General features: G+C 45.5%; 1 protein-coding gene across 2 annotated transcripts in view; it reads left to right on the top strand.

Annotated features, from left to right (window-relative positions):
* Window positions 1-12,371, top strand: part of man2a1 (mannosidase, alpha, class 2A, member 1) — a 245,702-nt gene that overhangs the window by 187,392 nt on the left and 45,939 nt on the right. For both annotated transcript variants that reach the window (XM_038805125.1, XM_038805126.1), the window contains exons 15-16: window positions 1,235-1,357; window positions 4,075-4,189. In XM_038805125.1, the coding sequence (XP_038661053.1) occupies window positions 1,235-1,357; window positions 4,075-4,189 (238 nt within the window). The remainder of the gene's footprint in view (window positions 1-1,234; window positions 1,358-4,074; window positions 4,190-12,371) is intronic.

The following is a 12,371-nucleotide window of genomic DNA, read 5'->3' as shown; positions in this document are numbered from 1 at the left end:
CACGCAAACACGGGGAGAATGTGCAAACTCCACACGGACAGTGACCCAGAGCCGGGATCGAACCTGGGACCTCAGCGCCGTGAGACTGCAATGCTACCACTGCGCCACCGTGCTGCCCTGGTAGCGACAGTATTAATATGGCTAGTCCAATTCAGTTTCTGATCAATGGTATCTCCCCGGATGTTAATTGCGGGGGATTCAGAGATGGTAATGCCATTGAATGTCAAGGGGCGATGGTTAGATCCTCTCTTGTAGGAGATGGCAGTTGCCTGCCACTTGTGTGGCGCGAATGTAACTTGCCACTTTTCAGCCCAAACCTGGATATTGTCCAGGTCTTACTGCATTTGGACATGGACTGCTTCATTATTTGAGGAGTGGGGAATGGTGCTGAACATTGTGCAGTCATCCGGAAACATCCCCACTTCTGATCTTATGATGGAAGGGAGGTCATTGATGAAGCTGTTGAAGGTGGTTGGGTCCAGGACACTACCCTGAGGAACTCCTGCAGTGACGTCCTGCAGCTGAATTGATTGACCTCCAACCACCAGAACCACTTTCCTTTGTGCCAGGTATGGCTCCAACATATACCAGATACAATTTGATGGAAACAAATTAAATCAAAGTTAAAATAAAGTTTTCTTCAAAAAAAGTGTGATGGAATTCATTGTAAAATCATGTTGAATTTCACTGAAAATTCTAACAGATCAAGTGCCAATAATAAATAGTTCTTTGACTGTTTTCCAATGGACCTATTTCATGACACAGACATATAGAGATCAGCTTTTTCTGTATATATCTAAATTGAACTGGGATAATTTTTTTTAAGTAATAAAATTTGCTGATTGCCCAAAGGGACCACATAAGGAGACAATACAATCCGGGATGGGTAATGGAGCAATCTAAGTAGTATCGTGATGCTGCATTATAGTAGTTATTGCTTCAATTATGAATACTCCCTTATCTGCTTGCAGCATTTTATGAATTTTATTACTTTTGAAGAAGCGGTCATTTTGATCAGCAGCGAATTCACTTGGTTCATTTGTTTTTGATTATTAGTGTAAGCTTCCTGATTCTAAGATAAGGGAGCTTGTGACCGACTTGTATATTTGTCACTACTGTATGTGTTTTGGTGGAGGTGAAAATCAAAAAGAGATTTAACTGGGGATAAATATTAAATTACATTTCAGAATTATTTAAGTCAATAAAATATCCTAATTCCTTCTTATTGTATTAGAAAATAAACACCAAGGAGGATAAGAGAGACCATCAAATAAATATTCAGTTCTGGTGGTATGGAACCACAAGTAACCGGGATAAGAGCGGTGCCTACCTCTTCTTGCCGAATGGAGAAGCCAAGGTGAAACAAATATATTTTATTTAATAAAAGCAAAATACTGAGAATACTGTGAAACAAACAGAAGTTGCTGGAAATGCTCAGCAGGACAGGTGGCCTCTGTGGAAAGAAAAATAGAGCCAGTGGTTTAGATTGATACCTTTCATTGGAACTGAAGATGTTGGAGGTATATAGCTTTTAAACAACGACAAAGTTAGGAAATAAACAAAAGGAGAAACTCTTGTGATGGAGTGGAAGGACAGGATTACTTAAAAGACGAAGGAAATGATGATGTTAGGCAAAATATTGTACTAGTGGGACAAATAGGAAAGAAAATGTAAGTCCAGCGGACGTGTAGATTATTAAATTGGATGTCTGAGAAAATTAGAGCAACGATTAGAATCTAATAATTATTAATGTTACTATGAATGCCAAAAGGTTGTAATATGCCTCGAAAAATATGAAGTGCTGTCCATGTTTCACTTTTGGTTTTTCCTTGCACCTCCTTGCCTTGGGCTTAGAGACAGTGGGGTTGGGAGAATAAGGGGAAGTCGTGCCAGGATGGCTGTCCAATGCATTCCTGCTGTTGGAGAAGTTTTCTAGGGGTGGACAGCCAATTTATATAAAGTCCCAACTTAAGGGTTGCTTCTTGGCTTTGCAGAAATTTAGCTGGTAGTGGAACAGCCCCGGCCACATGCAGAGGCCACCAGCTTAATGGAGGTGGCCATCCTGTAGCAGTTCGGGGAGACATCAAATCCAGAGGCTCCATCTTTTAAAGAATCATGAAATAAAATCAAAGAGAGAGCTGTGGCCACCAGAGGCCATCTTTACATACTTTAGTTACACTGGCTCATCACTGAATTAGACCTGGGGCGCGATCCAATAGCTACGCTGCTCTGGTAAACCAGCTCGCTGTGGTGCTGCATGGTCGATAAAAGCCGGGAGACCCACCAAATGTTTCCCCCTCGAGGTTTACAACTGGTTTGACCAGGTGTGAGGAAGTTGAGGGGATTCCTCCGGTGGCGCAGAGATAAGTATAGCCCCCGGGGAGTTGGAGGTGAGAGTCATGCCTGGGCAGTGTCCAGGCACTACCTCCTGGCATTGCCCAGTTGTCACAGTGCCAACTTAGTACCAACCTGTGCCAGAGGGCAATGATAGAGGCAGAACCAATGGGAACCCCGTGGGGGGGGGGGGGGGGGGGGTGGTGCGCAAGGAGCGTGCCGGCTCCACTTCAGCGTTGTTAGAGGAAGATTGCAATGCCAGTGGGGTTTGCCGGTGATAAAGGTTGGTTGGAGAAGGGGGGGTTGTGGAGTGGTTGCGGGTGATGAATGTCCTAGGGGAGTGGGGGGGAAGCACAGTTTCCCAACGATGAAGCAAAGTGTTGACAGCAAAAGGAGCGTATGACAACATGGGCACCCCACCCTCCTGCTCCTCTAACTATCATCTGCTCCACCTGCGACAGAGTGTGTAAGTCACACATTGAACTCTTAGTCAACTGAGAATTGGTTTTTAGTGTTAAAGCAAGTCATCCTCGACCTCGAGAGACTGCCGAAGAAGGACACTAACATGAACATTCAATAAAGTGTGAGCAGAAGACTAAAGAAAATGTCCTTAACCCTACTGTCTCCATTAGTGTGCACCAACCATGAGGCGTGCCAAAATAGTTAGATCAAGCTAGTCTCAACAAATAAAGATGATCCCAACATGAATAAAACAAAATCAATGTAATGTGAAATATTTACAAGCTTAAATTTTAAACAACACCCATGCCAACTTTGTGCTCGCAGTAAGTCTTATGTTAATGGAAATGGAGTTGGGCAGGAAGGTTTTAACAATAATGCAAAGTCTCCCTGTTTGATCAGGAGGATTGTTTTTTGCTTACCCAAAGCAGCAGCATTGTTGACTGATGGCAGGTTTCCTCACTGAAAAGCATCTCCCGCCATGGAATTGCACATGCACGCCAGCAGCAATTTCATTTTTTATAGTAATTGTGCGGGAAATGGGAAAAAGCAAGAGAGTGGAAATAGAGCACACTTAGAGTTCCGCATGGGAACGATGCACCACTGATAAAATTCTGCCCAAGGTATCAATGTTTCAATCAGCGAAATGCAAATTTAAAACTGGTCAGAAAATTCTTCAAACAAAGAACAATGAACACATGAAATAGACATCTAGTAATAATAATGAAAATCTCTGGAACAGTTTAGGAATATGCTTAATGAAGTGGATGTTGAAGATCTTCTTGATGAATGGGCTTGATAGTCACATTTAAAATTCATATTTAAAATACACATCTACTTAGTGCGAGATCAAAAGTGATATGAACTTTTATTTTAAAATTCTTCAAAATGTAAGTTATACAAAAATCCTAATTTCAGTTATGCAGCTTTCTCTCAAATGTTTTTAATAAAACCCTCAGATCATCAAACTTACAGCGTTAGTTATCGGCATTTGTGTGGTATTGTCTGAGTTTATATCATTTGTGGTAGAGGAGGTGACAGTATGGAAAAATGTCACCAAAACCATAAAAATCTTCCCTGCCTTGCAAAATCTTTCCAATTTTTTTGTCCCCTTGTTACAGTTTTTATTTGTAGGCCACCATTAAGCACAAGGATGAAACAGGTGTGTTGGTGTGACAATAAGTTAATCTTTTAAAAAAAAGGAATTTACTAATGTATATCGCAATGCTATTTAGTCATTTTTAATTCACCAATTTTAATTATTTTTACCTTCTTTTATAGCCATATGTTCCTTCAGAACCTCCTATTTTGAGAATAACTCGTGGCCCACTTTTTTCAGAGATGGTATGCATCTACCAGCATTTCACACACTCAGTACGGCTCAATAATGTGTCTGGTAAGAACAGCTACAGTTCTGATAGAGTTTTTGCCTCCTATTATAAATTTCCAGTTTTTGCAAACTTTAAAACTGCTATTATCTTTTTCTATAATTGCATTTCTTACAAAATGCATGAGAACAGCAATGACGACTTCACTGTATTGATCATCCCACAATGTCAAGTTCAAAAAATGAATTGGATACTCTAAATTTATTTTAAAAAGAAAAAAAAAGTACATCTTTGTACCACCCTTGTCCATCTGACAACTTTAACTTTAAAATCCAGATCGAGTTAAGTGTCTTTAGATGTCTCATTAACTCTTCTGAGCTTGTGTCAAAATGGTGAATAAGATAACCTTCAACTTAATCTACTGTTAAATGCATTCTTAATTATAATCACTTGGCAGGTAATAAACATTCAGAGACTGCAATATCATAACCGAGACAAATTTGAAGCAGATTTTGAATTAGACAAACTGCAAAATTGCAAAATGGATTCATCCTCACACCTTTGTGAAGAACTGTTGCTCGAACCTAGAGAGTGTTGAAGAACTTTGATAGGTCACGATAGTGATTAGAGTATCAGTGCCTATGCAAGGGATTCCTTTTTTTGTTACCCAGTTTGTTTTCCCCTGTGATTTTAGAATGAAATGAGAATTATTGGTCAGGGTTTTGTGGTAGCAATGTTAATGGAGCTGCCATCATTGCTCCTATAAAACTGACAGCAACTTCTGGAATTTTCACACAGTCAGGTAGGCACCGAAGTCCAGAGGTTGCTGTCACTGATTCTACACTTCTCTGCAGGGTGTGATTACAATCAAATTGAATTTAATTTAAAAAATTGTAATTGAAACCATTGTTGATTATAAAAACACATCTGGTTCAGGAATGTCCTTTAGGGAAGGAAATTCTCTGCTGGTCTGGCCTACATGACTCCAGGTCCATAGCAATGTGGTTGACTTTTAAATACCCTCTGAAATGGCCTAGCAAGACACTCAGTTGTATCAGCAAACTCAGCCCTGTAGCCCCTGAAAGCTTCTCCTTACTCACATATGGGCTTGTGCCAAAATTGGGAGCACTCCTAAGCAACAACCTTATATAGTTTGAGGGAATATCAGGTAAGCTCTTCCTTTCTTTTTCTTTTTCTTGTTTTGTTATCTAGAGGTGATGTCAGGGAAGGCAGTACAATGCTCCTCCTGCAGAATGTTTGAGGTGAGGGACGCCGTCAGCGTCCCTGCTGATTTCATCTGTGGGAAGTGCACCCAACACCAGCTCCTCAAAAACCGTGTTAGGGAACTGGAGCTGGAGCTGGATGAACTTTGGATCATTCGGGAGGCAGAGGGGGTCATAAATAGAAGCTTCAGGGAGGTAGTTACACCAAAGAATAAAGATAGATGGGTGACGGTGAGAGGGGCTGGGGGTAAGCAGTCAGTATAGGGATCCCCTGTGGTCGTTCCCCTTAGTAACAGGTATACCGCTTTGGATACTGTTGGGGGGGGACAACTTACCAGGGGTCAGCCATGGGGTACAGGCCTCTGGCACAGAGTCTGTCCCTGTTGCTCAGAAAGGAAGGGGGGAAAGGAGTAGAACATTAGTCATTGTAGACTCCATAGTTAGGGGGATAGATAGGAGATTCTGTGGGAATGAGAGAGACTTGCGGTTGGTGTGTTGCCTCCCAGGTGCCAGGGTCAACGATGTCTCAGATCGTGTTTTCGGGATCCTTAAGGGGGAGCAGCCCCAAGTCGTGGTCCACATAGGTACCAACGACATAGGTAGGAAAAGGGATAGGGATGTAAGGCAGGAATTCAGGGAGCTAGGGTGGAAACTTAGAGCTAGAACAAACAGAGTTATTATCTCTGGGTTGTTACCCGTGCCACGTGCTAGCGAGTCGAGGAAAAGGGAGAGAGCAGTTGAACACGTGGCTGCAGGGATGGTGCAGGAGGGAGGGTTTCAGATTCCTGGACAATTGGGGCTCATTCTGGGGTAGGTGGGACCTCTACAAACGGGATGGTCTACACCTGGACCAGAGGGGTACTAATATCCTCGGGGGGGGGGGAGGTTTGCTAATGCTCTTCGGGGGGGTTTAAACTAGTTCAGCAGGGGATTGGGAACCTGAATTGTAGCTCCAGTACACTAGAAGCTGAGAGTAGTGAGGTCATGAGTAAGGTTTCAAAGTTGCAGGAATGTACCGGCAGGAAGGAAGGTGGTCTAAAGTGCGTCTACTTCAATGCCAGGAGCATCCGGAATAAGGTGGGTGAGCTTGCGGCATGGGTTAGTACCTGGGACTTCGATGTTGTGGCCATTTCGGAGACATGGATAGAGCAGGGCGAGTAATGGTTGTTGCAGGTGCCGGGGTTTAGATATTTCAGTAAGCTCAGGGAAGGTAGTAAGAGAGGGGGAGGGGTGGCATTGTTAGTCAAGGACAGTATTACGGTGGCTGAGAGGACATTTGATGAGGACTCGAATACTGAGGTAGTATGGGCTGAGTTAAGAAACAGGAAAGGAGAGGTCACCCTGTTAGGGCTTTTCTATAGGCCTCCGAAAAGTTCCAGAGATGTAGAGGAAAGGATTGCAAAGATGATTCTGGATAGGAGCGAAAATAACAGGGTAGTTGTTATGGGGGTCTTTAACTTTCCAAATATTGACTGGAAACACTATAGTTCGAGTACTTTAGATGGATCTGTTTTTGTCCAATGTGCGCAGGAGGGTTTCCTGATGCAGTATGTAGATAGACCAACGAGATGCGAGGCCGTATTGGATTTGGTACTGGGTAATGAACCAGGACAGACGTTAGATTTGGAGGTAGGTGAGCATTTTGGTGATAGTGACCACAATTCGATTGCGTTTACTTTAGCGATGGAAAGGGATAGGTATAAACCGCAGGGCAAGAGTTATTGCTGGGGGAAAGGCAATTATGATGCGATGAGGCAAGACTTAGGATGCATTGCCTGGAGAGGAAAACTGCAGGGGATGGACACAATGGAAATGTGGAGCATGTTCAAGGAACAGCTACTACGTGTCCTTGATAAGTATGTACCTGTTAGGCAGGGAGGAAGTGGTCGAGTGAGAGAACCATGGGTTACTAAAGCAGTTGAAACACTTGTCAAGAGGAAGAAGGAGGCTTATGTGAAGATGAGACGTGATGGTTCAGTTGGGTCGCTTGAGAGTTACAAGTTAGCTAGGAAGGCTCTAAAGAGAGCTAAGAAGAGCCAAGCGAGGACATGAGAAGTCATTGGCAGGTAGGATCAAGGATAACCCTAAAGCTTTCTATAGGTATGTTAGGAATAAAAGAATGACTAAGGTAAGAGTAGGGCCAGTCAAGGACAGTAGTGGGAAGTTGTTCGTAGAGTCCGAGGAGATAGGAGAGGGGCTAAATGAGTATTTTTCATCAGTATTCACGCAGGAAAAAGACAAAGTTGTCGAGGAGAATACTGAGATACAGGCTACTGGACTAGAAGGGCTTGAGGTTCATAAGGAGGAGGTGTTAGCGATTCTGGAAAGTGTGAAAATAGATAAGTCCCCTGGGCCGGATGGGATTTATCCTAGGATTCTCTGGGAAGCTAGGGAGGAAATTGCTGAGCCTTTGGCTTTGATCTTTAAGTCATCTTTGTCTACAGGAATAGTACCAGAGGACTGGAGGATAGCAAATGTTGTCCCCTTGTACAAGAAGGGAAGTAGAGATAACCCCGGTAACTATAGACCAGTGAGCCTTACTTCTGTTGTGGGAAAAGTCTTGGAAAGGTTTATAAGAGATTAGATGTATAATCATCTGGAAAGGAATAATTTGATTAGAGATAGGGTAAGTCGTGCCTCACAAACCTCATTGAGTTCTTCGAGAAGGTGACCAAACAGGTGGATGAGGGTAAAGCAGTCGATGTGGTGTATATGGATTTCAGTAAAGCATTTGATAAGGTTCCCCACGGTAGGCTATTGCAGAAAATACAGAGGCATGGGATTCAGGGTGATTTAGCAGTTTGGATCAGAAATTGGCTAGCTGATAGAAGACAAAGAGTGGTGGTAGATGGGAAATGCTCTGACTGGTGTCCAGTTACTCGTGGTGTGCCACAAGGATCTGTTTTGGGGCCGTTGCTGTTTGTCATTTTTCTAAATGACCTGGAGGAGGACGTAGAAGGATGGGTGAGTAAATTTGCAGATGACACTAAAGTCGGTGGAGTTGTGGACAGTGCAGAAGGATGTTATAAGTTACAGAGGGACATAGATAAGCTGCAGAGCTGGGCTGACAGGTGACAAATGGAGTTTAATTCAGAAAAGTGTGAGGTGATTCATTTTGGAAGGAATAACAGGAAGGCAGAGAACTGGGCTAATGATAAGATTCTTGGTAGTGTGGACGAGCAGAGAGATCTCGGTGTCCATGTCCATAGATCCCTGAAAGTTGCCACCCAGGTTGAGAGGGTTGTTAAGAAGGTGTACGGTGTGTTAGCTTTTATTGGTAGAGGAATTGAGATTCGGAGCCATGAGGTCATATTGCAGTTGTACAAAACTCTGGTGCGGCCGCATTTGGAGTATTGCGTGCAGTTCTGGTCGCCACATTATCGGAAGGATGTGGAAGCATTGGAAAGGGTACAGAGGAGATTTACAAGAATGTTGCCTGGTATGGAGGGAAGATCATATGAGGAAAGGCTGAAGGACTTGAGGCTGTTTTCGTTAGAGAGAAGAAGGTTAAGAGGGGACTTAATTGAGGCATACAAGATGATCAGAAGATTAAATAGGGTGGACATCGAGAGCCTTTTTCCTCGGATGGTGATGTCCAGCACGAGGGGACATAGCTTTAAATTGAGGGGAGATAGATATAGGACAGATGTTAGAGGTAGGTTCTTTACTCAGAGAGTAGTAAGGGCGTGGAATGCCCTGCCTAAAACAGTAGTGGACTCGCCAACACTAAACGCATTCAAATGGTCATTGGATAGGCATATGGACGATAAGGGAATAGTGTAGAGGGACTTTAGAAGGGTATCACAGGACGGTGCAACATCGTGGGCCGAAGGGCCTGTACTGTGCTGTAATGTTCTATAGTCATACTCAAGAATTCATACATTACAGACAGTCGTACTCAAGGAATCATGCATTACAGATAATGTCCCAGACCCCACAAGCACCATACCTGGCTTTGTCCTGTCCCACCATCAGGGCAGACCCAGCAGAATGCTGTACAGTTAGGACGAGTTGCCCTGGGAGCCTTAGTTCTGACTCCAGACGCCAAGAAGTCTCATGACAGTAAGCCAAACATGGAAAAGGAAATCTGCTAATTACCACGTACCGACTCCCTCAGCTGATGAATCAGTACTCCTCCTTGTTGACCACCACTTGGAAGAGATACTGAAGGTCGCATTGGCACAGAATGTACTCTGGGTGGGGGACTTCAATGTCCACCGCAAAGAGTGGCTTGGTAGCACCACTACTGACTGACCTAGCCGAGTCCAAAAGGACATAGCTGTCAGACTAGGTTTGTGCAGGTGGTGAGGGAACCATCAAGAGAAAAAAACATACTTGATCTCACCCTCACCAATTTGCCTGCCACAGATCCATGCCAGTATCGTAGGAGTGACCACCGTACAGTTCATGTGGAGACAAAGTCCTGTCTTCCTATTGAGGATACGCTTCGTCCTGTTGCGTGACATTACCACTGAGCTAAAGGGGATAGATTTTGGACAGATCAAGCACCTCTAGTCTGGACTGAGGTGCTGGGGACCATCAGCAGCAGCAGAATTGTACCCAACTAGTCTGTATCCTCATGACCGGCATTATCATTACCACCTAGTCAGGGAATCTATCCTGGTTCAATGAAGAGTGCAGGAGGGCATGCCAGGAGCAGCACCAGGTTTATCTAAAGAAAAGGGGCGCGATTCTCCGCTCCCCAGGCCGGGTGGGAGAATCGTGGGAGGGCCGCTCTGGCACCATCCGCGATTCTCCCCCCACCCCCCCCAAATGGCGTGTCGCGTTTTGCAACACGCCACTCGGAGAATTTTTGTCTACAACGGCCCCGTATGGGCCGAGCGGCATGCCGTTCCCGACCTGTTCATGACGGCGGCAACCACACCTGGTCGCTGCCGGCGTGAACATAGCACGAAAGGTAAGTTTGGGGCCTGTGGGGGGCGGAGATGGGATCGAGCACCATGGCCGTGCTCGGGACGGCCGTGCTCAGGAGGGACTGGCCCGCGATCGGTGCCCACCGATCGTCGGGCCGGCGTCTCCAAGAGATGCACTCTTTACCCTCCACCGCCCCGCAAGATCAAGCCGTCACATCTTACGGGGCAGCAGAGGGGAAGACAGCAACCGCGTTTGGGCGGGTTGGCGCAGGTCAACCTGCGCATGCGCGGCTGACGTCATCTGGCGCCGCTGGCCGCGTCATTATCGGCGCGCCGCCTTGACGCCAGCGTCAAGGCCCGGCGGCTGAGTTGCACGGAACGCCGCTCCTAGGCCCCGGGGGGGGGAGGGGGAATAGGGGGCGAGGAGCAGCCTCCGACGCCGTCGTGAAACACTCCGGGTTTCACGTCGGCGTCGGCCGTTGCGGAGAATTCTGCCCAAGGTATCAGCCAGGTGAAACTACAACAAAGAACGGTTTGCGTGCCAAACAGCATGAGCTGAATGTAACAGACAGAACTAAGCAATTCCATAATTAAGAGATCAAATCTAAGCTTTGCAGTCCTGCCATATTGGGCAGCACGGTAGCATTGTGGATAGCACAATTGCTTCACAGCTCCAGGGTCCCAAGTTCGATTTCGACTTGGGTCACTGTCTGTGTGGAGTCTGCACATCCTCCCCGTGACTGCGTGGGTTTCCTCCGGGTACTCCGGTTTCCTCCCACAGTCCAAAGATGTGCAGGTTGGGTGGATTGGCCATGACAAATTGTCCAAAATTCTATGATTAACCTAGGACAAAAGTTCGGCGCAACATCGTGGGCCGAAGGGCCTGTTCTGTGCTGTATTTCTCTATGTATGGTGGTGGGCAATTAAGGAACTCACCAGAGGAGGTGACTCCACAAATATCTCCTTTTTCAATTATGGAGGAGCCCAGCACATCGGTGCAAAAGATAAGGGACGAGACTCTCCGTTGGCACAACACCGAAATCGGGAAACACGATCGGCAGAGAATAGGTTCTAACGTCAAAATCGCAGCCAGCACAAATTTGACGGCAAATCGCAATTATCCATCGCCTCAGCAATGCGCTCCAGAATGCACGTACAGTAAACACGTTTGCATATCATTAGCGGGCCTGACCCGGTATTCTCCGGGGCCTCTGCAATTCTCTACCTTCCGATGGGCCGAGTTCCCGATGGCATAAATCACTTGTGCTTTTAAAAATCGTTAAACCGGCGTCGTGGCTGCTGAGGGAGAGAGAGGAGATACAGAAAGTGTCCAACATTGCCACGGTTTGCTGATAGTTATGCCACTAACTGTCAGGGCCGTAGGGAGTAGCGGGTGGTGGTCAGGAGGTGGGCTGTAGGGTCAGGATGGATGGGCATGGAACGCCATTGCCACAGCCGGAAAGGCAGCCATGCAGCTACGCATGCCGCCGATTGTGAACTTAGGGCTATGGATCATATAGGTATTCCCCCAGGCCATTCCCCCTAGGCATCCCCTGGCCCCAGCCGACCCATTAGCTGAATGGGCATGCTCTAGCACAATAATCTGGCATGTCTTGCAGAGATTTCCATGGCAGGGTTGTGTGGTCCTTACATAGGTTCCCATCCACCTGATCTATTAGTTTAAATCCTCCCCAACCACTCTAGCAAGTACTCCCTAAGTACATTAGTTTAAACCCTCTCAAACCGCTCCAGCAAGTACTCCCTAAGGACATCAGTCCCGGTCTTGCCCAGGTGTTACCCGTCCAGTTTGTACAAGTCCCACTTCTCCCAGAACCACTCCCAATGCCCCAGGAATCTGAAACCCTCTCTCTCACACCATCTCTTCAGCCACATATTCATCCACTTTTATCTGGAGTGTTATCAATTAATTTGGGGATACGTAGATGGTACCTGTACATATTTTATAAACAGTGTACGTAATTATGGATAATTAAGGAAAACTTTCAGGGATTTGGAGAGTGGGACTAATAGGATAGCTGAAAAAGCAGATATGATGGATCAAATGGGCTCCTTCTGTGAATCATAGAATCCAATAATAATAATCTTTATTGTCACAAGTAGGTTTACATTTACACTGCAATGAAGTTACTGTG

The sequence above is a fragment of the Scyliorhinus canicula genome, chromosome 8 (genome assembly GCF_902713615.1).
Source record: "Scyliorhinus canicula chromosome 8, sScyCan1.1, whole genome shotgun sequence".
NCBI classification, from domain to species: Eukaryota; Metazoa; Chordata; class Chondrichthyes; order Carcharhiniformes; family Scyliorhinidae; genus Scyliorhinus; species Scyliorhinus canicula.
The sequence above is the reverse complement of the archived record's forward strand: the minus strand, read 5'-3'. Positions and strand labels throughout refer to the sequence as shown.